This window comes from Daucus carota, chromosome 3 (assembly GCF_001625215.2).
Source record: "Daucus carota subsp. sativus chromosome 3, DH1 v3.0, whole genome shotgun sequence".
Lineage (NCBI taxonomy): Eukaryota > Viridiplantae > Streptophyta > Magnoliopsida > Apiales > Apiaceae > Daucus > Daucus carota.
The window spans coordinates 3,806,572-3,832,508 of record NC_030383.2 but is presented as its reverse complement, the minus strand read 5'-3'; the positions used below and the strand labels follow the sequence as shown (position 1 = coordinate 3,832,508).

Below are 25,937 nucleotides of genomic sequence, written 5' to 3'. Positions count from 1 at the left end.
TTTTACTTTTTTTCCGGACACTTTAATTCTTAACTTGCTTCTCATTTCTACTTGACTTCTTTACCTTTAAACAAGAAGTATTTATTTTAAGTTGAGCCAAACGGCGCCATGTACAAAAATTTTCAAAATTTATGTAGAGACTCGAAACAAACATGTACTGATCATTGGCAGTAGAGCTAGGAAAATTTCAAGGAGCACTCCCCTTGTAAAACAAGGATTTAAGGCGACCAAAGAGCATGACAAGAATGAGAATGCCTTTCCCGCTGTCAGACCATCTTCCTGCGAATCCATAATACGCGTCTTTGCAACTTTCATCTGATTTTATTCGTCTTCCGCAGCTATATCCCATAGTGAATCCCACGTTGCCATATGCACTGCAATACATATTTGTACCATAAAGCTCGGAAAGTTTATGGTCGCAGTTAGCGATTAACTGTTAATTTGACTGTCTGATTGAAGTAACCGTTTTGAAGCGATATATGGAATTAGTAGTTTTGAATGAAACTTTTTGATAAACAGTTTTCTGATTAGTTTTTTATTTATTTTAACCAGACACATGTCATCTCTAGTTTTTTTGAGTTCACACTAATTCGTTATTTTAATTCACTGTGCGGTGTGACAATCATATGAACTGGTATGATTATCTTGTGTATACGAATATGGGCAATGCTAGATATCCTAAATTATTTTCACAAAAACGTTTTTAAAATTGATGTGTCAATTTGAGATGATTATACGGGTGAGGTTGACGTGACTGCAGGGGTTCAGATCTATTGAATGACTCGATATCCGATGAAAAGATGACACGTGAAATTTGGAAAAAAATTGGGGTAGCTGGATTTTCCATAGGAATATACCTCCAAGTACATATAAAAGTTGAGGATGCTGTAGATCTTTGTTAGGTTGCGTATGCATGCATGCCAGAAACAAATTGGAAAAAAAAGATCTTGGAATATTAATTTTTTTACCTAATCACTTCGAAGATGATGTTGAACACACTAAAATTTAGTGGATCTTCCTTGATGCTCTTTCTCTCAGATATGCAGATGAGTATCGTGAAGATGGCTAAATAAGCGAGCTCCGAGAGCTGCACATATTTCCTTTTGGTTCTCCTACTTGCAGTTGCGTCCACAATTGTTGAAGATTTTTCACCGTTTTTAACCGACAAAAGTGAAGCATATGGAGGAAGATACCTACACATATAAACATAAATTAGGATCATTCATTTGTCAATTCATTTTCAACTTATTCGAATGTGTGAATTATTACTCGGAATACACAACTACATGATCACCACAAAATTCCCGATTATTTCTGTAGATGCCGTGTATTCCGACTTCCTAACTAATAATTGAACTCAGTGATTGCAATTGGGATTCAATCATTAAGTTACGTGACCCAGAGGCGCTAATGCTAATGAGTGATCACAATACGTACAGGAAACGAATGGAGAGGACAGCCAGAGAGAAAAAACTCACATCATAGCGACAAACAAAGCGAGGACAGCTGGAGAAATAGTTGAAATATCGAACACACTTTCACCGGTGTGCCTTGTGTTCGTGACTTGAAATAGTATCGCTACCATCTTCTCGTAAGAATCAAGGCCTTCGAATAAGCCCTTGTTGTTCCACTCCATCGCCGCGAAAATAACAAACTGAATCATAACAAATCCGACCACAGTTGCTGCAATAGAACAACTTTTCCTCCTAGACATTAAATTGGTGTAGCCCAGTTTGTTGTAGTGTTTCGAAATGTATTCCAGTTCCGGCCTTTTCGTGACGGTGTTGAGGAAACTGAGGAGGAGTTGTAGGAAAAAGGGGTATAAGGTGCTTCCCACAAGACACTGGGGGATTAAAATCAGGAGAAGGGTTGTGTTTTTCTTGAACACCATCATGCTCTCGTTTGTAGGAAGGAAACCACAGTTTGCGAAGGAAGAAATCGCGGCGAAAACTGAAAATAAACTGACCTTGATCCCTTTTTGGGTAAGGACTTGTTTTGCACTCGGGACAGACTCCATGTAGAAGGAAATCATGAAGGAGCTGATCATATGAGTTGCAAGCAAATACGCCACGATAGAATAACTCAAACAATTTATAGAAGAGATCCGCAATCTGTCCTCAGCGGATTTTTCAAATGTATTAGTCATATCTTGCTCTGTCAATCCTAGCTCAGGATTAGAAGCAGAGTATTCAGATAGAGAAGTCACAGGGAATGTATGTTTCTTCTCGAATTTCGATATTTGAAGTTTAACAAGGGAAAGAAATACTTCTCCACCTATTAGCATTAAGAATGTCAATATGAGTAGCTGAAAATGAGAAAAAACTTCCATCTCGACTGTCGACATGCTCGACAGAGAGATGGCAGAGACGGCCGTGAAGAACAAATCGATGTCTCTAGGCCTCGACGAATACGACGAGGACTTGAAGAATAAGAAGGCCGAGACAGAGAAGAAGGTGAAGTACAGGAGATGAGTCCAGAAAGGAGGAACATAATGTAAGAACAAGAACATGAGATGATCAAAAAAAGACCTTAACAGATATTTGAAGAATTTGAATGTATTTAAAACTCTTGTGCATAATCTCTCTAACAGAAACTGTAGTTTCTTGGCACTTGTTCTGATCATGGCTAGCTTCATGTTTGGTGCTTCTTGATTTGGACCAAGTACTATTGGATTGCTTGGAATTGCATGCTTAGCTCAACTACTTAAATTCGAAAGAGTGATGATCAACATTTATAAGAGAATGACATGTATCTATTTAGCTACCACATGTATTACTTATTCCTCTTCCTTATACACATGTGTTGTTGTGAGCATCTTGTGGCCATGCCAACGCGGCATTAAGGCTTACAAGGCATTATTCTTGATTGTGGGTCTGTTGGAGATAGAAGGGGCCAATTAAAATTATCATCAATTTTTTGAAATTAAAAAAAAAATACAAATATCAATTATTAAGAATTAAAAGTTAGTCATAATATAGGGAGAGTTTCGATGAGTTTAAATAAGATTAGGAAGTAAGTTAAAACTTATAAGTATTAAAGTTTTTGGAAAAGAGCTTAAAAATAGTTTCTTTCTTTAAAGAAGTACTTCTTTTGTCTCGCCAAACAGAAACACATAATACAAGATTTAAAATAACACTACTTTACATATTTGGCGGTATCTATATATCAAAATATATCTACAATGATATTCTTCAAATCCAAAGGAGATATAGCTACGATATTATATTATATTAATTTAATTAATTCAATATTAAAATTGATTAATTTAATATTTTTAATATTATTTATTTTAAAGTTTCTCATGATAGAATCCGGCATCAACTAGAATTTGACGGAAGAGACAAATCGAGATCCTCAAATTTAACCCCTATTTTTTTTCATACATCCGACAGAAAAATCTCAGTAAACATATTATATTAAAATAAATTTTAAATAATCAATAAATTTGTCTTGGTTAATATTATTTTTATTAGGACATAATAAATAAATTTCCAATAATTATATCACTGGAAAACTTTTAATAAGTAGATTTGAAATATAATTTTAAGTATTATTAAAAATATTTTAATTACTGGGTCAACGTGCTTATGCCAAAAGATCGGGGGTATTCATAAAAAACCTTTAAGGTGACAAATTCTTTTAGTATATGTTTAAAGGAATGAAAGAAATTTTAATATGTATTGTCTCCTTTGCATCAAAATAATGTGTGTGTATATTGTGGCGGAGTTTTTTCTGTGGCACACAATTTTACTTTATTTTAAAATAGCCTCAAACCTTTTACGGGAATATTCTTAAATATTGTTCAACCACAAAATCTTTTACAATTAATAATAATTTCTTGTTACACTTAACTTGTTTTTAATCCTTTGCGAGAATATTGTTTATTAGATATCTTTGTAAGTGGATTGATCAAATATAAAATTATCGTCAAGTGAAAAAAAAATTACTAACGACATTAAATATCTCATGACTGATTTTGATTTTAATTATTAAAAATATTTGTTAAAATGAAATATTTTTTCCGTTTAACTCAATTCATTACTATAGTTTCCAATGACCGGTACACATTTAAGATGTGTATAATATATAATTTTATAATTTATTTTTAAATTTTTATTTTTTAGAATAAATATAATATTAAACTCTTATTTAATAATATAAATTAAATTAATTTATGAATCATACTTTATAGAAATTTTAAGATACGTGTTAAACGTTTTGGACCGAGAGTATAAAATAAATAAAATAATAAATTGACACAAATACTGATCAGTCAATCAACTAATTAGAAGAAATTAGTATATCATTCTTGATAATATTAGATAAATACATCTATGATAGATTTTATTATTTAAATATAAATTGATTTTATATTCCAAAAATAGATTTAAATACAATACTAAGCTATCATATATATATATATATATATATATATATATATATATATATATATATATATATATATTTGTCTCCTACTCCCTCCGTCTGTTCTTTATAATTATTTACACGTATTTTGAGGTACTTATAAATTATAGTTCCTTTACATTTTTTTTTGAATAAAATTTTAAATATCAAAATTTATTTGGGAAAAAAATTTAAAAAGTATTATGTACGTAATTATAGGATTATCAAAATACATATGTCAACTAAGAGAGGGAGTATATGGTGGTGTCTGTCTGCAAGAAGTAGAAGCTGCTTCTACCTAGCTCTGCTCTTTTCTTGACCCGTTTGCACTCTTGAAGCTGAAAATGCTAACTTTTCTCTTACAGCTTCTACTTCTTTTCCAAATAATTTATTAACTTATTTACTTCTCACTTCTATTCCACTTTTTTACTATAGGTAAGAAGTCATTTCTTTTAACCTAAACTAAACGACCCCAACATTCTGTGTAGCAAGTCCAAGGATGCTTATGTCATGTTTTAAGTTATAATTAGCATTTGATGAAAAAGGTTATCCAATAATGTCTAAATGACATCTTATATCACTAGGACAATATTTTAAAACCATATTTTTAAGACACCTTATTCTATATTTTACGATAAATTCTCATGAACATACACTTTCTCTCTCTATTTTATATAATGTTTTAGTAATGAAAAAGAATTTTTAATAATAAAATATTAAATGTTTTGAGACAATAAGACACACGGTTTAAGTTTAAGTTAACAAAATATGTCCTAAATTACTAGCACATACTAATATTTTTGAAATTTTGGACTTTGCTCTTGGAGTCAAAACATCCTCAAACCATACTCATTTATCTCCGCGTGCTTGCGGACACGCATTGCACACGTCTCGGTAACTAACCTAGGAACGACGATGGGGAATATTGCTTTTTCTTTGTTTTTAATACAAGCCGATTGTTCCACTTCTCATAAATGCATCCCACGAAAAATACTCTCTCCGTCTCAATTTATAGGTCCATTTTGAAAAAAAAATTGTCCCAAAATATTTGTCCCTCTCTTCTTTCAATACAAATTTATCTACATATTAATTGTGATTTTTTTGAAACTCAATATTATTCTCATTTCTCAATGCACTAAATCCCTATATTTATTGTGATTTTTTTGAAACTCAACTACATTCTCACTTATCAATGCACTAATTAATGATACATGATATAAGATTCTATCTAACCAATTTTTTTCTTAATATGCGTGTTTATTCCAAAATGGACCTATAAATTGAGACGGAGGGAGTAATATTTCAACATTCATAATCTTTAGACAAGCTTTCCCGGTTTTGTCATTTCAATCATTTATCATGTAGTAATTTGTCGTTTAGTATCTGTTACAATAGCAAATCCTCTGCTATTCAGCGATTTAAAAAGTAAGAAATACTCCTCGTCTCTTTTTAGTTCGGCCAAAAATACATACATTAAGAAAAATACACATATTAAAAAAAATAGACGTTATAAATTATTTCAATGCATATTCTTGTTTATTGTATAAAATGTTAAGTCATAAGTATATATATTGGTTATAAAGTCAAATATTAGAATTTACAATTAAAAAATAATCTGGAAAAATATGCACTGAAACAAGAAAGAGACAAATTAATTTCAAAAAAGAAAAAGAAAAAAATGAGACAAATATTTTGAAGCAATTTTTTTTTACAAATATAACAATTAAAAAGGGAGGGAAGGAGTATCTCTGAGAATTTATAAAAGATATTGAAAATTAAAATTATTAATTGTATTATAAGTTTTGGTTTTAGCAAAAATTTATTCACTATTGAAATATAAATTCAACCCGTTAAAGTTGGTTATATTTATTGAAATTCGAATAACTTACTAAAAGAACACATTATATATTATCAAATTAAAATAATATATTTTATCTATAAAAATTTAAAATAATAATATATTAATTTTACAAGAAAACCTATCATTGTAATAATTAATTTTATCAAAACGAAATATTTATCAATTAAATAGACTTTAAATAATTATTATCCATAATCAACCGTTCTAATCCATTCATCGAAGATACTCAACATAGAATATTAGAATCTCTTATCAAAAGGAATATAAACATAATGGGGCATTATTGGGGACTTGCAATGGTTCTGTTGGTCAAATTGGTCTCCATAGGTTCGGAAAAAAATTATTATATTATTAAGAATTTGTACCATGTTCTAAAATTGTCGGAGTAAAGGATCGGGAAACATTCTGCATTTTAAATTTTTAATCCATATGTACTTATATTCTTTGCACACGGATCTGTGGCCACATAAATACAAAACTTAAGGAACGACTGTTTAGTTTAATTTCAAAAAAAATATTTATTATTTATAAATCAAAAGTAGTTATAAGTGAAAATTTATTTTTAATTATAGTTTCGGATAAAAATTTTGATGTTTATAATTTAACGATATAAAATTTATTAATGTAATAATATTGTAGGCTATCTTTTAAAGTGGCCATTGTATTTTCGTAAAATCACATTTAAAATATTAAGATATACCGCTACAAAAAACATTAGAATTTTCAATTTTTTAGATTCTCACTTATAAATAAGAAATTAATTTACAAATTTTTAAATAAACGGTATAAAAACTTGATTGCAACTTATAAGTCTGAAAAAATAAATTATAAGCTCAAAAATTGGAAGTCAAAAGCGCAGCTCTACTGCCCTAACTCACGCTTTGTTCCTGGGTGTGTACTTCTTTTCTGCCTAAAGTTGTCCTGAACGATCTCTAAGTCTAAGAACAGAATCCTAAACAGTTTTTGAATACGTTACTCCCTCCGTCCCAGTCAATAGTATACACTGGGGACGGGGGCGCGGCACGGACTTTAATGCTTCAATATAGTATAGTTATGGAAATTATTTTTAAAAATTTCTTTTTTTGTATAAAAGTATAACATTTATATTTTTATAAAAAAAAAAGAAAATCTTAAAAATAAGTTGTAGAACTATGTTTTTAATTGGAGGACCTTTTCAGTTTCACAAACTTTCATTCACAGATCATATCATCGATCGTAGATTCGTAGTCCTTCCATTAGAATATATCCATGCAAGGATATGATAGAGGGAATGGGAATATAAATAGATTTTTCTTTTTCATACTCTGTATGATAGTGTTTTTAGAATCTGTACCATATATTTTGTTAAAAAATTTGACCAACAATAAAAAATTATGCCGCAAGAAATGATGATAAACTGACCACAAAGACTCAGGGTTAGTGAAGGATTATATCAAATAAAAGTTTAACTCTAATTGATATAATTTTATAAATAATAATTATATTTAGATGTGACTATTTTATTATTTAAAATACGTGTAAAAAATTCAAAAGCAGTTAGAATGAGACAAAGAGAGAATTCTTATATGACGTCTCAATCTCGATTCTAAATTTGGACATACTTGAACGTAAAGATTAACATATATCATATAGTTAAACTTCTTTAAAGTATTCACGCTGGAACCAACGAAAAAAATTACTTTATCGAGTTTATTATTTTATTGAGAGTAAAAATACACTATTTACATTATGTTGGGATTAGAAAAAAATATTACTTTAGTGAGGATATTACTTCATCAATTATTAATTCATCGAGGTTCAACTGTATATATATATATATATATATATATATATATATATCATCTTAATCTGATATTAAAATGTAATAATACATTTAAAATCTATTTAAAAATTTCTAATTAACATGCTCTTGTTCTCTCATATACATTAGAGCATCTACACAGTTTAGCTATATGGTGCCCTAAGTTATTATGACAAAAAACACGACCTCAAAGTTTGGACGCCAACTTCATTTCTCATTTTTAAGGATGTGGAACCATTCCTCGTACTATTTTGGAGAATAATATATTCACTTCTTTTTGTTTTTCCCCATTCTTTCCCTCTTTTCAATCATCACTAGAAGAAGAAGAAGAAATTTTGTTGGAGTTTACATTCAATTTAATCTCCTGACAAATATATATTTTATATATGGGTCTTTTCTAGTGTGTCATTAAAAATGCTTCACCTCAACAAAAAGTAAAAAATAGTTGTTAGTGATGGCAACGGGTCGGGTCGGATCGGGTTTCTTAAGATCCAGATCCGATCCATTATATTTCGGGTCGGTTCGGGTTCGGGTCCGGGTCTGGAAAATGAAGATCCAGATCCGATCCGTCGGGTTTTTTCGGGTTTCGGTTCGGGTTCGGGTCTAATTCGGGTATTTAAAAAATAAAATTAGATAAAAATAAAAATTATATATATCTATAAAAAAAATGTGATGATTGATTTTTTTAAAATTTAAGAACATAAAAAAGGGTTTTACAAGTTTCGTCTAATACAATAAACACGTGAAACATGTTAACTTAATTGTATACAATCATTCAACTTATCATTTATATTTTATATTTTTATTATATTTAGATTTTTTAATGCACAATAATTGAGAAAAATATTGATGAAATGAATAATAATTCTATATTGGGCATATAAAATTAAGTAAAATGTTAATATTCATACCTAATAATTCATAATATTTCAATATGTATACTTTACATTAAACACATAATATATATATATATATATAGGGTGTGGTTCATTGAGGAACCAACTTTATTGAGTAACTTAGGAACTCTGATATGAGTGGAGCACGTGTCTATAACAAGTCTGCCTATAAACACAACTGCTCTCACGCAAGGTGTTTAGACTTCTGAACATGCATGGACCTTTTTTAGCAAAAGAACACAACTAGATAATACAATAATTTATTAATAACATGTTATACATTAATTTAACGAAATTTTTTCTATATTACGTATAATAGAATTTAATTTGTAAAAGATATTTCTGATATAAAAATATTCTTATTAGTAATTTTACATTACATACTAAATACTCTAAAACATATAAATTTTATAATTTTCTATATTATATAATTTCATATTTTTATATTTTTTTGTATTCAATAATTTTTATTGTGCGTTTTGTAATATTTTTTTGTGTTCAAAATTTTTTAGGTTCTGTATTTTCAAGTGTTTTATATTTAATTTTGTATGTTATGTATTTTTTTTAGTGTTATGTATTTTTTAGTGTTACGTGTTCTATAATTTTTGCATTACATAAATTTTGTGTTCTGTATTTTTTTTTATTCTTTAAATTTTTTATGTTATGTATTTATTTATGCATTTTATATTTTTGGTGATGTTATGCAATTCTATAATTTTTATTTGTAACTATAATCTTTTTCGTGTTTTAAAAATTTCTTTTTGTGCATTTGTAATTATTTTATGTTCTGAATTTATTATGTTCTGTATTTTTTTTGTATGTTCTTTTTTTGAACATTCTTATATCTTTTTTTGTTTACAATATTTTTTTATGTTCGGTATTTTCCTGCATAACTACTTTTACATAACTTATAAAAAAATTATTTTATTTACAAATTATAATTGTGTTATGTGTTCTTAAAACTTTTAATTTTTAATAGTTTTCATTTTTGTAATAAACATATTTTGGTATTATATTTATAAGTAATTTATATACAAATACAGAACATACACTACAAGTACAGAACATAAATACAACTAAACAGTACACGTTCTTCCTAATTTCTAGGGTTTGAGTGGACGTACGTGTCTCTCCTATTTTTGTGCCGTGTTCTTTTTCTACTTTTAATCTTGATCGTCGTTTTCTTTTATGATCAATGGCTCTTGTTAAAAGTTACTAAGTTACTATTTCTACTGGATCCCCAAGGAGAAGCCCCCTATATATATATATATATATATATATATATATATGGGTTTGTTCAAATACAAACCAACTTTATCATAAAAACCTAAAAACCAATTTCAAAACTAAACAAATATCCCCCCAAACTCTTAAAAACTAACAATATCACCCCCCTAGCTTTGCCATCAACTTCCCCAAACTTACACTTTCCACCCCGCCACGTCACCACGCCACGTCAGCGCAGGGGTCCCCCCACTGCTGACGTGGCATTGCCACGTCAGCACTGGGGCACACCCACTGCTGACGTGGCAGTGCCACGTCATCTGCCACGTCAGCACCTGCTGACGTGGCACTGCCACGTCATCTGCCACGTCAGCAGTGGGAGTGTGGTTTGTAGTGGAATAAGCCCCTATATATATATATATATATATATATAGGCTCATGATCAAATAGAAACCAATTTTAAAATAAAAACTAGAAACCAATACAAGTTAGTGATATTCTCAGTACAATTTAGTGATATTCTCTTTAGGATTTAGTGATCTGTGTTGCAGGAATTAGTGAAAACTTAATCTCCAGATCTGTTTCAGCTTAGAATCTCCAGATCTGTTCATGTTTTCGATTCAGATGGTGGTGATAGTGGTGGAGATGGTGGAGGTGAAGGTGGAGATGGAGGAAGGATGATTGTAGCGGAGGTTTGGGCGGCTTGAAGTGGGGGGTTGGAGTGTTGCCGGAATAGTGGGGGCTTCGCGTTTGAAGTTGAGTCGAGGTGGAGAAAGAAGTATGAACGGGGTTGAAGGAGGTTGAAGCATCGATTAAGATGGAGGTGTGGAGGTTGTGTTGCTAGAGAAATAATGGAGGTGGAGGTGGAGATGGAGGTGGTGGTTATCAAGGGGGCGGGCGGCATAGAGGTGGTAGTGGTTATGAAGGAGGCGACGACGGAGGTGGTGGTAGTGGAGGTGGGGTTGGTGAAGGTGGTGGTGGGTTTGGTGAAGATGGAGGTGGAGATGGGGTTGTTTAAGAATTTAGTGGTATTTGCTTTAGGATTTAGTGATATTTCAGCTTGGTTTTTAGTTTCTAGGATAAGGTGGTTTCTATTGGAGTAAAACTCTATATATATATATATAATATTTTGTATCGGGTTTTATCGGGTTTCGGGTTCGGATCGGGTTTAAATCGGGTTTCGGGTTTCGGGTCGGGTCTCGGTTCGGAATACCTGAGATCCAGATCCAGATCCAAACTCTTTCGGGTCTAAAAATAAGATCCAGATCCGGATCCAGATCCAAAAAAATCGGGTTCGGGTACACCCAATCGGGTCGGAACGGATCGGGTATCCATCGGGTCGGGTAAAACTGCCATCTCTATGTCCACTATACACAGTAGAAAATCCGTTTATATACTTAGGAAAGAGTCGTTTCTATTATTCAACTCATCTGCCGACCGAGATCGGGACTCGAACCTCAAGCGTCGGGGAATTACAGAGTCACAAGGATCTCATCATATACCCAACCTCTGACAAAAATTTATATTTATTTCAAAAATAATGTTCTAAAAATTGACCGCCTAATCGAGTAATCGGATGAACCGGAATAGACATCATTTTAATCTCTGACATATAAATTTGTCAAATATTAGTCTCTTGATACTTAATTAGTGATTAAGAGCAAATCCAATGTAAGATGCAAAATAATTATAGTTATTTTTAGTATTTGATTTCAAATTATATAAATAACACTACCTTTTTTTTTTTTTGAGTAAAAATAAATAACACTACTTATAATATTGCTTTGGACTTGCTCTAACCGGTTAAAATTTAGAACATTTTTACTTTAAACTGATTAGAATATTAAAATATATAGAATTTATGAGAATTTTTTTTAAAAATAATTATATTATAAATAATATCAAAATAATTTTAATTAATTAATCTGTGCGAGTAATCATGAAGTTTCCGACCGATTAATTCAGCTTCCGAGTAACAGACAAACGGGTTATGATAATCGGGTTGACCTATATTCAGTAAAAAAGAAACCCTAGTTTTTTGCCTGTTCGAGATTAAACGACAGCAAAGATGAGTTCTACTAATTCAACCTGGGATGAAATCGATCGCTCCGAAAGGTAAATTATCACTTTACAGCAACTGCAAAGCCGTAATTCATCGAGATTTGATTGTAATTTTGAATTTGCAGCTATCTCGTGTGCTGTATGTACGAAGAAGCTGAATCATCATCAGCTTCTCTTCTCAAACAATTACTAAAAGAAGGATGTGATGAAATTGAAATTGATGCTGGTGAGTTTAATGATATGTTGGAATCAGCTGGTATGGTGTTCGTTCAATCCCTCAATCAGCTCGGGAGGTGCGTTGTTATCTGTTTGCTTGTTTTATTTCGATATGCAGTTGAATCTCGATAATTTGAGCGGTGTAGTTTGTTATATATACAATTGAATAAATTATGGAGGTGTTGTGATTGTTGTGGGGATGATGAATTGAGTTTGTGAAATTTGTTTTTTAGTTAGGGCTTTTGTTTTAGTTAGTTACGGGGTTTTCGGTTTAGAATGAGGATTGAAATGGAAATGAGCGTGTGGAGTTGCCAACTATAGCAAAGGCGTGAGAGTTTAAGAGAGAATGAGTATTATGCAAACTTGCTTGTAATCAAATTTTGGGATGGAACTTGGAAGAATGAGTCGCTTGGTGTTTTTCTTCCTGGCTAAGTATGTTGGGTTCTGATTTTATGTTAATTTACCACTCTTAGAACTTTTAGGTGGTAAAGAAGGGTTTAAAATGTGTATATTGCTTATGTGTTGACGAACAAACATGTGGGCGTTGGGTTAGAGAAGAAAGTTGCTCAGCTTTTTATAGCCTGCAGTGTGAAGGGACATTCATTTCACTGATTACAAGTGTGGTTGAAGACATATCAGTGCAGCAGATGCTTATTGTTAAAATACTAATATATCCTAGGGCTAATGATATGATGTCCTAGTACATTTACTATAACTCCTTACTTTTAAAGTGATAGATGTGTACATAAGTATTCAATATTTCAGTTACTGTGCAGGACATCCGAAATCCTGAAGGAGCTCAAAATGTTATTTGGTTCAGTCAGCATTATACCTATCCAAGTTTTTCTAACAGGGTATGGCTCATCAGGCTCATATCACTTACCATGTCAAGTTAGAAAGTTAGATTTTCTACTGCAGCATAATACTTTGGAGGTGTCTGTTTATTCATTTCTTTCCGTTTTACAGCAGCCACAAAGTAAAGCATGATAAATCTCACCAATATATTTTATTCTTTATGTCTGAAATAACTATGCAGTACTTTCTTTCTCAAAAATTGTTTTATTGGTTGAAAAGGTGATAAAGCTGTCATACATTATCTTTTCCAGGGTCTGTTTTCAGATGCAAGAAGGCCTTTCTGATGTTCGAGAATCTCTTGAGGAATTTCTTAGCATGTGGGAATGTGTTGATGACGAACACTATATTCGTGCCAGTACCGAGAAGGATCTAGATAATTTGGTAGGATATGGCGGTCCTGCTTCGATAGAAGTCGACAAGTATCTTGAAGTTGTTGAGGTGTATGTTGTAACACTTCTTGCGGTGCTTCAGAGGGACCTTAACTTTGCCATATCTTGGGTTGAGAAAGCTTCATTACCCGAGCAAAAGCGACAGGTAACTGTGGTTTTTCCAATCTTTTGTTATACATATGGTATTACCTGGACATAGTAACACTATTCAAAAATAATATTGGCTATCTTAAACTGGTTACTGACTAGTTTTTTCATTGGATTATATATCTATCCTCATGAACTTTTTGCTTGTTGCTATTTGAGTCATCAACATGCTTTGTTTGTAACCTTATAAACAAGATTTGACCTTGTTTATGTCGCCTGGACTCGGGGACGGGTGTGGATCCAAATGTCGGATTATTAATTTGGTAAATAGGATTAGTATATATCCGAAACTAGACACGGGTGCAGGGACTCGGCATATGAGCTTACATAAGTGAAATATTATATCTTCTTAATTCATTTGATGTTCTTATAAAATGTTTATCTCAAATGCGTAGCATTAAATTAAAAGGATAACATTGGAAGATCCTCTATGGACCTCACTTTGTCAAGAAGTCGTTGTAGGCCTTAGATATATTATTTTGCACTTGTATCGATAACCTTGTACTAATTAAATTTCCATATGGGATTAATGATCCTCATTTCCTGCCAAGTCTTTGTTTATGTGTACAGTTAGGTTTATGGTTGAGTGCCATAAGATTTCTGAATAAACAAAACTATATCCCAATCTAACTGATATCCATAGTTCATTAGTGAAAAGTTGACATTAGTCTTATAAACTTGTGTGCCTGATCTAGCTGTTTATTATAATATCGCATCATGTATCTGATTTACAAGAATAAGATATGCAAACTGCCTGTGGGAACTGTTTGATGTTGAAATGGATGGTCTGTAAGTTTTACCTCATTTGTCTTTTCCTAGGATATTACAGTATTATTTTTGCGTATGAGTTATTGCATACTTGTTTTTCTTTTAGAGACCATTTGTTGTATTTTTCTAGTGATGTGTGCTTTCAGATCTATGACTATTAGAGTGCTTACAAGCTATCACAGTGCTTTGCACACTGAATAACAAGAAATATTGTTGTTGTACTGAAAACTTATAAGGTATTTTCTATTTTATTATAGGAACTCTTAAGACGCCTGAACTCAATGTATGCTTATAAAGCCACCAGCTTGTCACAAGGCAATTCCTTAAAAGAACAAGATGTGGACACTAGATCAGCAATGGTATCTGACAACGCAAACTTACGATCTGTTAGTGACAATGCTGCCAAAGAAACAATTATGAGATTATCTAAACAGAGAGTTCCAGGAATCTCCTGGTTCAGGAATATCACTTTGAGGTTTGGCAATGCAGAGTTGGTTATATCAAGTAGAGGTATCCTACTAGGGTGTCTGATATTACTTACATATTATTTTGTCCGGAGAAAGCAGGCTGATTTAAAAAGGTAAATAGGCTTCTCCTTTGATTTCTCTACAAACCTTTTGCTTATTAATTTTGCTGCATCTGAAAAGTTCCCCTTATATTCTATGTTAATGTCTAGTAACAATGTGCTTCTCGACTCCGGTCTCCGGGTGCTTTTATTTTTCCTCTTCATTCAGTTATATTTACAAACTTGAATGAATTTTTTGGTTTGTGCATTTAGTTTAGTAGAAAGGAAAATTTATGTTTTCGAAGTTGCTTAAATTTTTCCTTAGCCCAAAATATACCACAATGTTAAAGTTGAACTTAGAAATTAATATGTACTGCACCTGACTTTTGGTTATATCGTTCCATCAGGATTTAGGGTAATTGATAATTAATTAATTTTTCGAATTATGTGATTAGGTGATACTATCTACAAACTGTTTGTAGATTTATTAAGTGTGATGAGATTCTGTTGCAAGTGATTATGGTCTCATTTAAACTTGAAGAGCTGGCAAAGGAAATAGAGAAAGTAGGTCATTTTTTGCAGTACCAAAGTGATGCAGGAAGGGAGCCAGGGGGACAGAATCATAGAAATCTAGTAAAAAAATCTAAGTACAGAAGACATTGAAGCACAATTAATCAAATTATAATCATAAGTTTCAAAATCTGAGAAAACTAAGAAGATAACTGAGTTGAAATAGAATATTAAGGATTGTGAGATTACTGTGACTCTAAAATTAATTCGAGATGATGCCAGCTTTCTGAAAATTATTTAGTACCGTGAAATTATCCTATACTCCCTCCGTCCCAGTCAATAGTATACATTGGGGGACGGGGGCGCGGCACGGACTTTAATGCTTCAATATAGTATAGTTCTGTAAATTATTTTTAAAATGTTCTTTTTCTGTATAAAAGTATAACATTTATACTTTTATACAAAAAAAGAAAATCTTAAAAATAAGTTGTAGAACTATGTTTTATAAGTGCCTTAAAAAGCGTGTCGAGCAGTGAAAAAGAAACGTATACAATTGATTGGGACAGAGGGAGTAGAATTCTATTTATTAAGTATTATGCTTAAATTTGATGTTAAATCATCTGAAATAACCAATTAAAAAGTTTCTGCCTCTTAGTTCCACATCTGTAATTTTGGTACTCAGCGTATGTATGCATCCCCTTTGGGTAGTTCTATTTTAGACTTTCCGTATATATGCATCATTACCTCCTTAATCAATCGTATAACTTAGTTATTCTATAATGATAGCTATTAGCTACACCTGTTCCTAGACGGCTCTGGATTAGATTTCAATATTGTCTTTTGTATATTTAGAAGAAATGGTGGTCACTTGGCCCCACAACCTTCTCAATTCTTCCCAGCTCATGCTCAATACATTTGATATAGATGTGCTTGGTCGTTCTTAAATTTTTTGTAAAATGAAATTGTAGCGAAAGCATGGATAGTTTTCCTCGTATATCTTTTGTACTATGCATCCTGCTAGTTAGTTGCATTTACTATTTGATGTACATGCTTGGCCGTTCTTAAGTTTTTTGTAAAATGAAATTGATCTTTCCTAACGAAAACATGGATAGTTTTCCTCTTATATGTTTTGTACTATGCATCCTGCATTCCTGCTAGTTAGTTGCATTTACTATTTAATGATCTTGAATCTATATCTTTCTGGAAATCACAATTATCTACTTGTATGATCCCTCTTTCCTTTTTCTTTTTCAGTTGGGCCCTACTTACTAGTAGTGAGTGGCTTATAATTTTTTTGATCCATACCAGTGGTAACATTTCATTATGAAACTCTGTGGGTGTAATATATACCTTGAAATCTTTGCTTATTGCAGGGTTCTAAAAAGACAAGCTCTAAATGTGAAGAAAGCCGTGACGGACTTGTGGCAGCTTGCATTTTCATACCAGGTGAACCCTTTAGCAGCTGTTCAGCCTCTCCCTCCTGCCTCACATGGAGGCCGATGACAAATGTCTTTCGTTCATTAAGTTTCTTCACATGAAACCAGAATCACATTTCAAGGACAAGAAACTCTGCCGAACATTTTGTGTACACACCTCCAGACCTGCAAACTTTTTGTTTTTGAAGTCACTATATACAGTTCCCCTTGATTTTTATATCAAATTGATCTAACAACAATAAGATTTGATACATTAGTGTACGATGAAAGAAATCTGGAATAAAATCGCATGTTTTATATTAACACATCACAATCTGTATGTTATCTCATCTATTTTTCAGGTAATTAAATTATGGCACCTAATCTTTGGCCATTGATGGCCTGGAGGAATTACACAGCCTATCATTTCCTGGCCTGGCCGGTGAATTGAATTTCCAACAGCCAGGATTCCGGCTTCCGGCACATTTTTCTAGCTAGTAGCACACTACCTGCTCTTTCTTTTAGCCAGACGGTAAAAATGTACCAAAATGTCATTAATCCATCCAGCTAAGAAAGAGAGAGCGTACAGGTGAAAAAACCTGAAAAAAGCAAATAGTATTTTCATAAGAAAATCATTTCTGACCTCAGTCTTATTCTGGATCTTATATTATTATTTCATTTTATCTGTATACACGTACAAACCCCTCAATCGACACCGTTCACGTTCTCTTTATCTATTCTAAAATTATAAAATTATCGTCTATAAATCAAGAGAAATTTGGCCAAAAAGAAGATGGGTTAAAATATCTTCTGAAATGAATTTGTCGATAATATTGATTAGGAAACATGCATCTTTTCTTATAATTAGTTGTGTATAAAAATATTAATATGTAATTATTAAAGGTGGAAGATAGAAAATTTTATGATATATTATTTCTGAAAAAAGAAAAGAAAAGAAAATTACATTGTTAAAATTAGCAAAAAGAATTTAGTTCATTTTATTATATCTTATGACTGCTTTGCTATGATGTCTTTGTGTCCCTGTTACGGATTATATTACTTTAGAAAACATTTTAGAAAGAATTTGTTTAATATATATTATCGTCAATCGAAACTTGTCTCTGGGTGATTTAATGTCAACAACTAGCATAGAAGTTTGTCTCAATATTTGAATTTATTTATCTAAAAAACTTAAATTCCATTAGATTAAGATTCATAATAAGAGATTGATACGTGTCTATTAAATAAATAATTACAACATTTGTAGGCGAGATTGAAAAATTAAAGTTTTTAGATTGTTTTTTAGCTTCGCAAAATAAACTATGCCATTAGATTAATATTCATGAGAAGAGATTGACACGTGTCTATTAAATAAATAATTACAACATTTGCATGTGAGGTTGAAAAATTAAAATTCTGAGACTGTTTTTCAGCTCGGCAGAATAAACCGCTTTGATAAGGAATGTAAAATTAAGTTTTCATAGCAAATTATCTTATTATTAGTCAGAGGTGGACAAATGGTCCAAAATAAAGCATTTTCTGAGTAACGTATTTTTCAACCTTGAAACGAAACAAATTCAATGTCAATCACAATGTTATTTAGTATATTTATCAATTCATTGAGTCTAAACTTAAAACTAACAATTTTAATTCGGTATAGTGGTGAGTATTTATCCCAATTCTACAATTGTTTATTATTTCCTGTATCAGCGGAGCTCTAACAAAAAATAATTCAAATACAATTTTTTCCCGTCCAACTTAAACTATTAATTTACTCTAATATCCCATTACTAAACTATAACCTCATTTTCATTCCATCTCTCGACCCAAAAATTACTTCTTTTACTACATAATTAATAAAATGAAAAATCATGCATAATCAACAGATTATCATCTAATAGTCATTACTCAGTCATGCTTTTGTACGAGATTTGAGTGTTGAGATCAGCATGACTGCTCAGTTCTTTTTACATGTTAATGATGTTTTAATAGTTTAATCACACAATGTATTACGCTTGTGCTAGATAATTAACAAGTTTAAACGTATACCATCAAACAATACAAAGTAAAATGAGGTGACAAATGAAAGGTGAAGCGCATGTCTTTCCATGCAGAGACACAAATAGCTTTCTCTAAACTGAGGAAATGGCCTCCTCTACTTATTTTTCTACCCTTTTTTAACTTCACCATTGGCATTTCTAACTATATTTGGCAAATCTTAATTCTCACCCTCTTCTCTTTTTCTTAGCCTATCAGCCCACATTTTGCATTTGCTTAATTTCGTTCGCCATTGGAGATAGCTTTTACCTCATTTTGTGAAAACAAGTACGAGCAGCCCTCGTGAGGGCGAGGCGCGCGCATTCTAGTGCGCGCACCACCATCTCCATCCATGGCCCTCGTAAACCACAACGTTGCTGCTCGGTTGCTCCCTTGTGCTCTCGTCCTGCTATCTGTTACATTAAATCTTGCTATCACCGCGTTTTCAGCTCCCACCGAAGCTGAAGTCCTCCTCAAGTTCAAAGCTTCGTTGGGTGACAGTGTTGCTGCATTGTCGAGTTGGGATCCTGCTAAACCTCCATGTCCAGGTGGTTCTTGGGCAGGTGTTCTTTGTCAAGATGCCAGCGTATGGGGATTGAAACTACAGAATATGGGATTGAAGGGTAAATTTGACATGGAAATCTTGAAAGATTTGCCTCTTTTGAGAACTATCAGTATAATGCAAAACGAATTTGAAGGAGCATTCCCAAATGTGAGGGCTATAAGTGCACTCAAATCCATTTATTTCGCCGACAATAAATTTTTTGGGGAAATCAAAGCAGATGCTTTTGACAAGATGACTGGACTAAAGAAGATTGATATATCACATAATCAGTTAACAGGTTCGATTCCAACATCGCTGACAACCTTACCATTGCTTACGGAATTGAAGCTTCAACAAAACTCTTTTACTGGTCAGATACCAAATTTTCAACAAGACAGGCTAACACTTTTCAATGTATCCGCCAATCAATTAGATGGTCCGATCCCTGACAAACTCACAAAACTCGACGCAACTGCATTTATGGGTAAGGAACTTTATATCTTTCATCCATTATATATGCCAGAAATCATATAGCAAATAAGTACATTGATTATGCACAGAGCATAATTGTTCACATAAGATGGGAAAAGAAGTACTTTAAACAGTATGAGCAGGATACTTGATACATTATTGATTTTTTATTCTTCTTATATCATCAATTTATACACCTATACATAGAAATTCAGATACTCCATATATGATAAACAAGATAATGTTAAAACAATGAGATAAGTTGGTCAGGAGACAATTACCTAACTATTAAGCTGTAATTTACAATTGATCCTTCCGTATGTGTCCATCCAGGCAACGACGAACTCTGCGGTGGGCCCATGCCTCCATGTCCTTCTCCGACAAAAGTACCAGTTGGAACCATTATCCTTTGTGTATTACTTGCAGTGGCAGCACTGGCGTCAATATTTGTGGCTATTGGCATCCTTCGGCGTCGTAAAGAAGACCCTGTAGCACAAAACCAAAACGTCCCACCTGCATCGCAAGTCCACAAGAAAGGACCCTCTGTGGATATGGACAGCGTGGAAAAAGGAGTGCCTCCTGCAGAAAGTGAACCTGTCAAGAACAGTAATCAAATTAGTGTGAGGTTGACATTCTTGCGAGAAGATGTAGAGAAATTTGACTTGCCTGACTTATTGAAAGCCTCTGCTGAAATATTGGGGAGCGGGGTTTTTGGATCTACGTTCAAAGCAGCTATTGGAGCCTCTCGCCGGGTTATGGTTGTGAAGAGATTTAGACAAATGAATAATGTGGGAAGAGAAGAGTTCCAGGAGCATATGAGAAGGTTGGGAAGGTTGAGACACAACAACGTGCTTCCTCTTGTGGCATTTTACTATAGAAAAGAAGAAAAGCTTTTGGTTACAGAATACATTGACAATGCAAACTTGTCTGTGTATCTACATGGTAAGTTACAGAATAGGTCTGTTGTGCTTCCACAATTATCATTCTTCTGAATGTTGTACTGAGAATTTTGGTAATTAAATTTCAGGAAATCGCGGTCGCGGAGTACCTAGCCTAGACTGGCCAAAGCGGTTGAAAATTGTGAAAGGTGTAGCCAGAGGACTTCTGTACCTTTACAACGAGCTACCAAGCATAGTCGCACCTCATGGTCACCTCAAATCTGCGAATGTTCTTCTCAACGATTCGTGGGAACCTCTACTCACCGACTATGCCTTATCTCCCATAGTTAACCAAGATCAAGCACATGAGCTCATGATCGCATACAGGTCACCCGAATATAAGCAACAAAGCCGCATAACCAAAAAAACGGATGTTTGGAGCCTCGGAGTTTTGATCCTAGAAGTCCTAACAGGAAGATACCCATCAAATACCTCGCCAAAGGAAAGGGGAAATGAGACCGATTTGGCAGCTTGGGTTCAATCTATTGATAGAGCGGACTGGAAGGCTGAAGTGTTTGATAAAGAGATGGCAGGCAAAAAAAACCGTGAAGATCAGTTGATAAAGCTTTTAGAAGTAGCTTTGGGTTGTTGTGAACCAGACATGGAAAAGAGGTGGGAGATCAAAGAGGCGGTTGAGAGGATTGAAAAGATAAAGGAATAGGATGAGGATGCATGACGAGATGAAGATGAAGAAGACGTGACTTCTACTGCTCTGGTGCTTTCAACAACTATCCAAGAATTTGCTTGATTTCATCCCACCACCGGTAGTCCCATGGTATACTGCTATACTATTCTAGATTTCCCAGCTGGATTTTGACTTCTTCGAGTACTGAGAAAGCTATGGAGTAAAATTATAAGGTAGGATTTATATAATTTTGCAGAGTTCAGAAGGAATGGGAAATTTTGGTTCATCATGTATAGATGTTATAAATTAAAATGGGGGTGGGAATAAGGGTTTGTCAATTTAGCTATTGATTTCATACATTATATCGTAGCCAATTGGGTAGGATTTTTTATTTTCTTCCAGTCTGATCATGCCATATGATTGAAACTGGTAATGTTATCGTTAAATTCACAGGTCCGTGTGGATATACTAATCAACAAAACTTATTCAAATATCCTTCCTATTTCATTAGGAACATATGATCTATACAGGAACTGAGTCCACAGTTATTCTTACTGCCTAGTTTTATATTTCGATTAGGTATGCAGGTTCTTGTGGAAATGGAAACTTAAACTGCACCCCAGATGAACCTTCTGATAACTTACCCAGGCCTCACCTAAATAGAAGTCATAAAAATGGTTGTGTCAAGAACTACAATGTATAATGGAATAAAGGGCTGACCTTAAGCACTACCTTCATAGTATCAATGAATATAACCGGAGATAGTAGTCTTAGCCTCTGTTACCCGGACTCTTCATTTTGTCTCGGGTACCCGTGTCGGACTCTCGACACTCGGACATGGGTATGGATACTTCCACACTTATTTTAAGCCAAAAACATGTAAAATTTTCAAATTATTGCCGAGTCCAACACTCCGATACATGTCTATGTTCACACTTTTGGCCGAGCCCGAATAACATAGGTCTTAGCGGGAGGTACACAGAGGATGGATATCAAGCAAAAGATTAGCCAAGCAACATTATAATGAGTAACATTTGAAATATAGTCAATATCATTTGAAGAGCACTCTCTTAACGACTCATATGCCGTTGGAGATGCTCTATCCCTTCACCAAATATTATTCAAAACGATTATACCAAGAACCCAGCAAATCAAACTTGTTCTTGAATTGCAGTATTCAATTCATCAGAGAAAATCACATAAAAATATAGTAATATACAATTCATATAAGAACATAAAAACACAGGCAATATATAAGACTTGCAACAATTTAATACAAAATTAATATAAATAAATATATAATGCACACCTTCTGAGCCAAAAATGGTTCTGGGTTGCATTTCTTACTTGATTTTACTTCCCACCAGTTTAATTTTAAGGAAGAAATAAGCATCTCTTCCATTCTAAGCTATAAAAGTACAAGTTAAATGCCAAGGCATGCTAAATTGCTAATTAACAGTAGTGTACAGATAATTTTGAGCTGAGTTCGACTAGTCCATTCATGCTTCCTGAAGCCCAATCAGCCCATTTGTATATTAAAGATCCATTCATGCTTCCGGAAGCCCAATCAGCCCATTTATATATTAAATGCTATATATAAGTGTTCTGAAAATCCCCTGCTAATTCCTGAAAAAAGTTCATTAATTTATCAATAACATTCTGATTTTCAGTTCTAAAAATCCCCTGAAAGAAAAACTTCATCCATTTATCAATTACATTCTGATTTTATTAAAAATATTTGTTTTAAACAAAAATCTCCTATAAATCTTTTATACATCCTGAATCGGTTGATCAACCGATTATTTTCTTTTTTCGATTTCTACCACCACACCACACTAAAGAGTATTACTTTTTTCTTTGATTTTTTTAAATTCTATTTGGTATTCTAAAAGTCACATTAATCCCTGATTAATTATTAAAAATATTTAATTGATTTATCGATTATATTCTGATTTAACTAAAAATCTCTAATTTACCGTAAAATCTTTCCAATAAATTATTAACCGATAGGTCAACTTATTATTTCAAGACTTTTCTTTCTATTCAATCATTAAAGAGTTGGGACAATAATATACAATTAATAGTAGAACAGAATAAAGGAATATAATAAACCATCAAAATATAAATAAGTAAGCATGCGTGTGACCTGTGAACGAACAGAAATAAATAAATAAATAAATAAACGCATAAATGTACTTGTGGATGAATAGAATAACAATAACTAAAAAGAAAAAGGAGTGAATGAGATTAATCTAGAAAAAGAGGAATAGAATAGATACAAAACAAACTTTAACGAAACACTAATATGTTAACATCAATGCGACTTAACATGCCTTCTCTATGTTGTGGACTATCGAGTTGGCTACGATCTTGATTATGACCCCCTCCCATTTTTCAAAGGGACCACTCCTCCTTCGTAATATCTCCAAGTATTTTTTATTTTTCTTTTTTGATTTTCTCATTTTCCCACTCAAATGTGCAACTCATGGCACATTAGGACCTCCTGATATTTTGAAATTTACAATATTCATGTGTGGACATTATGTGCACTTGAGTGATGGATAGTTTTAAAAAAAAAAGAGATTTGATTTTGTTTTTTATTGAAAATTAAAATAATTGAATTATAGAATTTGGTTTAAGTGTATTATTCTATGTGTGTGGAATAGTAAGGGTTTGATCTCCTAACAACAAATTATTTGTTAGAGATTCTTTTCTTGTGTTATTCTTCGAATAATGAGTTTTAACACGATATTTATTTATCCTTTTTATTATCTAATCTGAAGTGTTTACGTGATTCGTAATACTAGCATATGCGATTTGAAAATATTTATTATGCTCGTTTGTGTAATAATAATTTAGAGAAAAATTTAATTTACAATAATTGAGTATTCTAATAAATTTAAAATATGACAATTCTGATTTAAGAGGTTGGAGTGTCGAACCATGATGAATTAGTTAGGAATACATCTGATTAATGAATAAATTACGATTCTTATTCAAGTAAAGTCAAGTTCTTTTATAAATGCATAGACCACAATCATAATATCATATTTATAGACTTGTTCGGTCATTGCGATCACTGAGAACAGAAATACAATGTCACAAAACATGAGCCTAAGGCTTTTCATATGAAAAGGAACATAGGCATAAGGTCATGTCAAACTTTATAGTTTGTACCACTATCACAACAAGAGTTGCCATAAAATGAAACAGCATTAATGTTCATTGGGTTTGTCGGATGTGTGTCCATGAGCACATGCTAAAGCACGAAAATTTATAAATTTGGAGTGTTTTTATTAGTATAGTTGGTGTGAATGAGGGGGCATCATTATTAAAAATGTGTAAGTTAATTAAAATATAAAGATATTATCAAATTTTGTGCTTATTATGTGCTCATAAGCACACCATAGAAAAACCGATATTCTACTCGCACTTTATACATTATAAATTATGATAATGAATAATGATAATATAGGGCTCCTTTAACCTTTCTTCGGTTCCACTTGCGTTAATGCCATTACACCAAAACGGTCATTAGAAAGTAATATACGTTTCAAATTAGGGAAACAAATATTTGTATAAATTATAATTTGAAATTTTACCATCACATTTATAGTATTTTTGTCCTAATTAATATGTCTCTCGTTAAATAGTTGATAATCATACTATTATTATCATGGATAAAATAAATATTTAATCATATAAAATACTGTTGCAATATCAAATTTGAGTATAATATGATGATGATAAGTCACCGATTTTTTTAAATATATATATTTAGTCTTAAATCAAAAGTATTGTTAAAATAAACTATTAATAAGATCATGTACCGTTCATAATTGAAATTCAAGTCTTTTCAAAATAAAATCTAAATTTTCAATATTAAATGATCAATTCATCTGAAATTTTAATTTTAAAAGTGAAAATTTATCACTATTCTTTTTAGTAGAAAAAATTTATTATTATTATTATTACTACTAACGATCATTTGGCTAGCGTTACCACGTAAAAGTAAAGAGTTTGATTTATATTCGCATACTAATTTCAGAATTAAGTATTAAAAATTAAGTAGCTAAATGCATGGTTATTACTTATTTGCACTATATATGGATTCGCGAAGAAAGAGGGTCGTGTCTTCTCTATTAAAATGTATTTGCCTTCCAAAAGGAAAAAAGAAAAGTAGTTTCTATATCGTGTTTCATGAAACTATACTGTAATGTGACATTTACTTTTAGTGGGAATTGCGAATATCATGATCATCATTACCATT

The 25,937-nt window shown here is 32.3% G+C and overlaps 3 protein-coding genes and 1 long non-coding RNA gene across 4 annotated transcripts; 2 read left to right on the top strand and 2 right to left on the bottom strand.

Moving 5' to 3' along the window:
* Window positions 1–56: 56 nt before the first annotated feature.
* On the bottom strand, window positions 57–2,809 carry LOC108211265 (sodium transporter HKT1). The gene is made up of 3 exons (XM_017382817.2): window positions 1,479–2,809; window positions 969–1,193; window positions 57–374 (listed from the first exon to the last, which is right to left on the bottom strand). Exons 1-3 carry the CDS (start codon window positions 2,633–2,635, stop codon window positions 188–190), a joined length of 1,569 nt encoding a protein of 522 aa, XP_017238306.1. The 5' UTR covers window positions 2,636–2,809; the 3' UTR covers window positions 57–187.
* Window positions 2,810–12,141: 9,332 nt separating this feature from the next.
* Window positions 12,142–17,378, top strand: LOC108211111 (protein APEM9). The gene is made up of 6 exons (XM_017382622.2): window positions 12,142–12,301; window positions 12,373–12,540; window positions 13,240–13,317; window positions 13,570–13,852; window positions 14,880–15,202; window positions 17,011–17,378. The coding sequence occupies exons 1-6, from the start codon at window positions 12,255–12,257 to the stop codon at window positions 17,138–17,140; spliced, it is 1,029 nt and encodes a 342-aa protein (XP_017238111.1). The 5' UTR covers window positions 12,142–12,254; the 3' UTR covers window positions 17,141–17,378.
* A 1,859-nt stretch (window positions 17,379–19,237) lies between these two features.
* Window positions 19,238–22,190, top strand: LOC108213999 (pollen receptor-like kinase 4). The gene is made up of 3 exons (XM_017385779.2): window positions 19,238–20,117; window positions 20,438–21,046; window positions 21,132–22,190. The coding sequence occupies exons 1-3, from the start codon at window positions 19,442–19,444 to the stop codon at window positions 21,701–21,703; spliced, it is 1,857 nt and encodes a 618-aa protein (XP_017241268.1). The 5' UTR covers window positions 19,238–19,441; the 3' UTR covers window positions 21,704–22,190.
* Window positions 19,556–23,095, bottom strand: LOC135151156 (uncharacterized). The gene is made up of 4 exons (XR_010289698.1): window positions 22,977–23,095; window positions 20,771–20,975; window positions 20,386–20,698; window positions 19,556–19,690 (listed from the first exon to the last, which is right to left on the bottom strand). It is a non-coding gene; the product is annotated as an uncharacterized LOC135151156 (long non-coding RNA).
* Window positions 23,096–25,937: the final 2,842 nt, after the last annotated feature.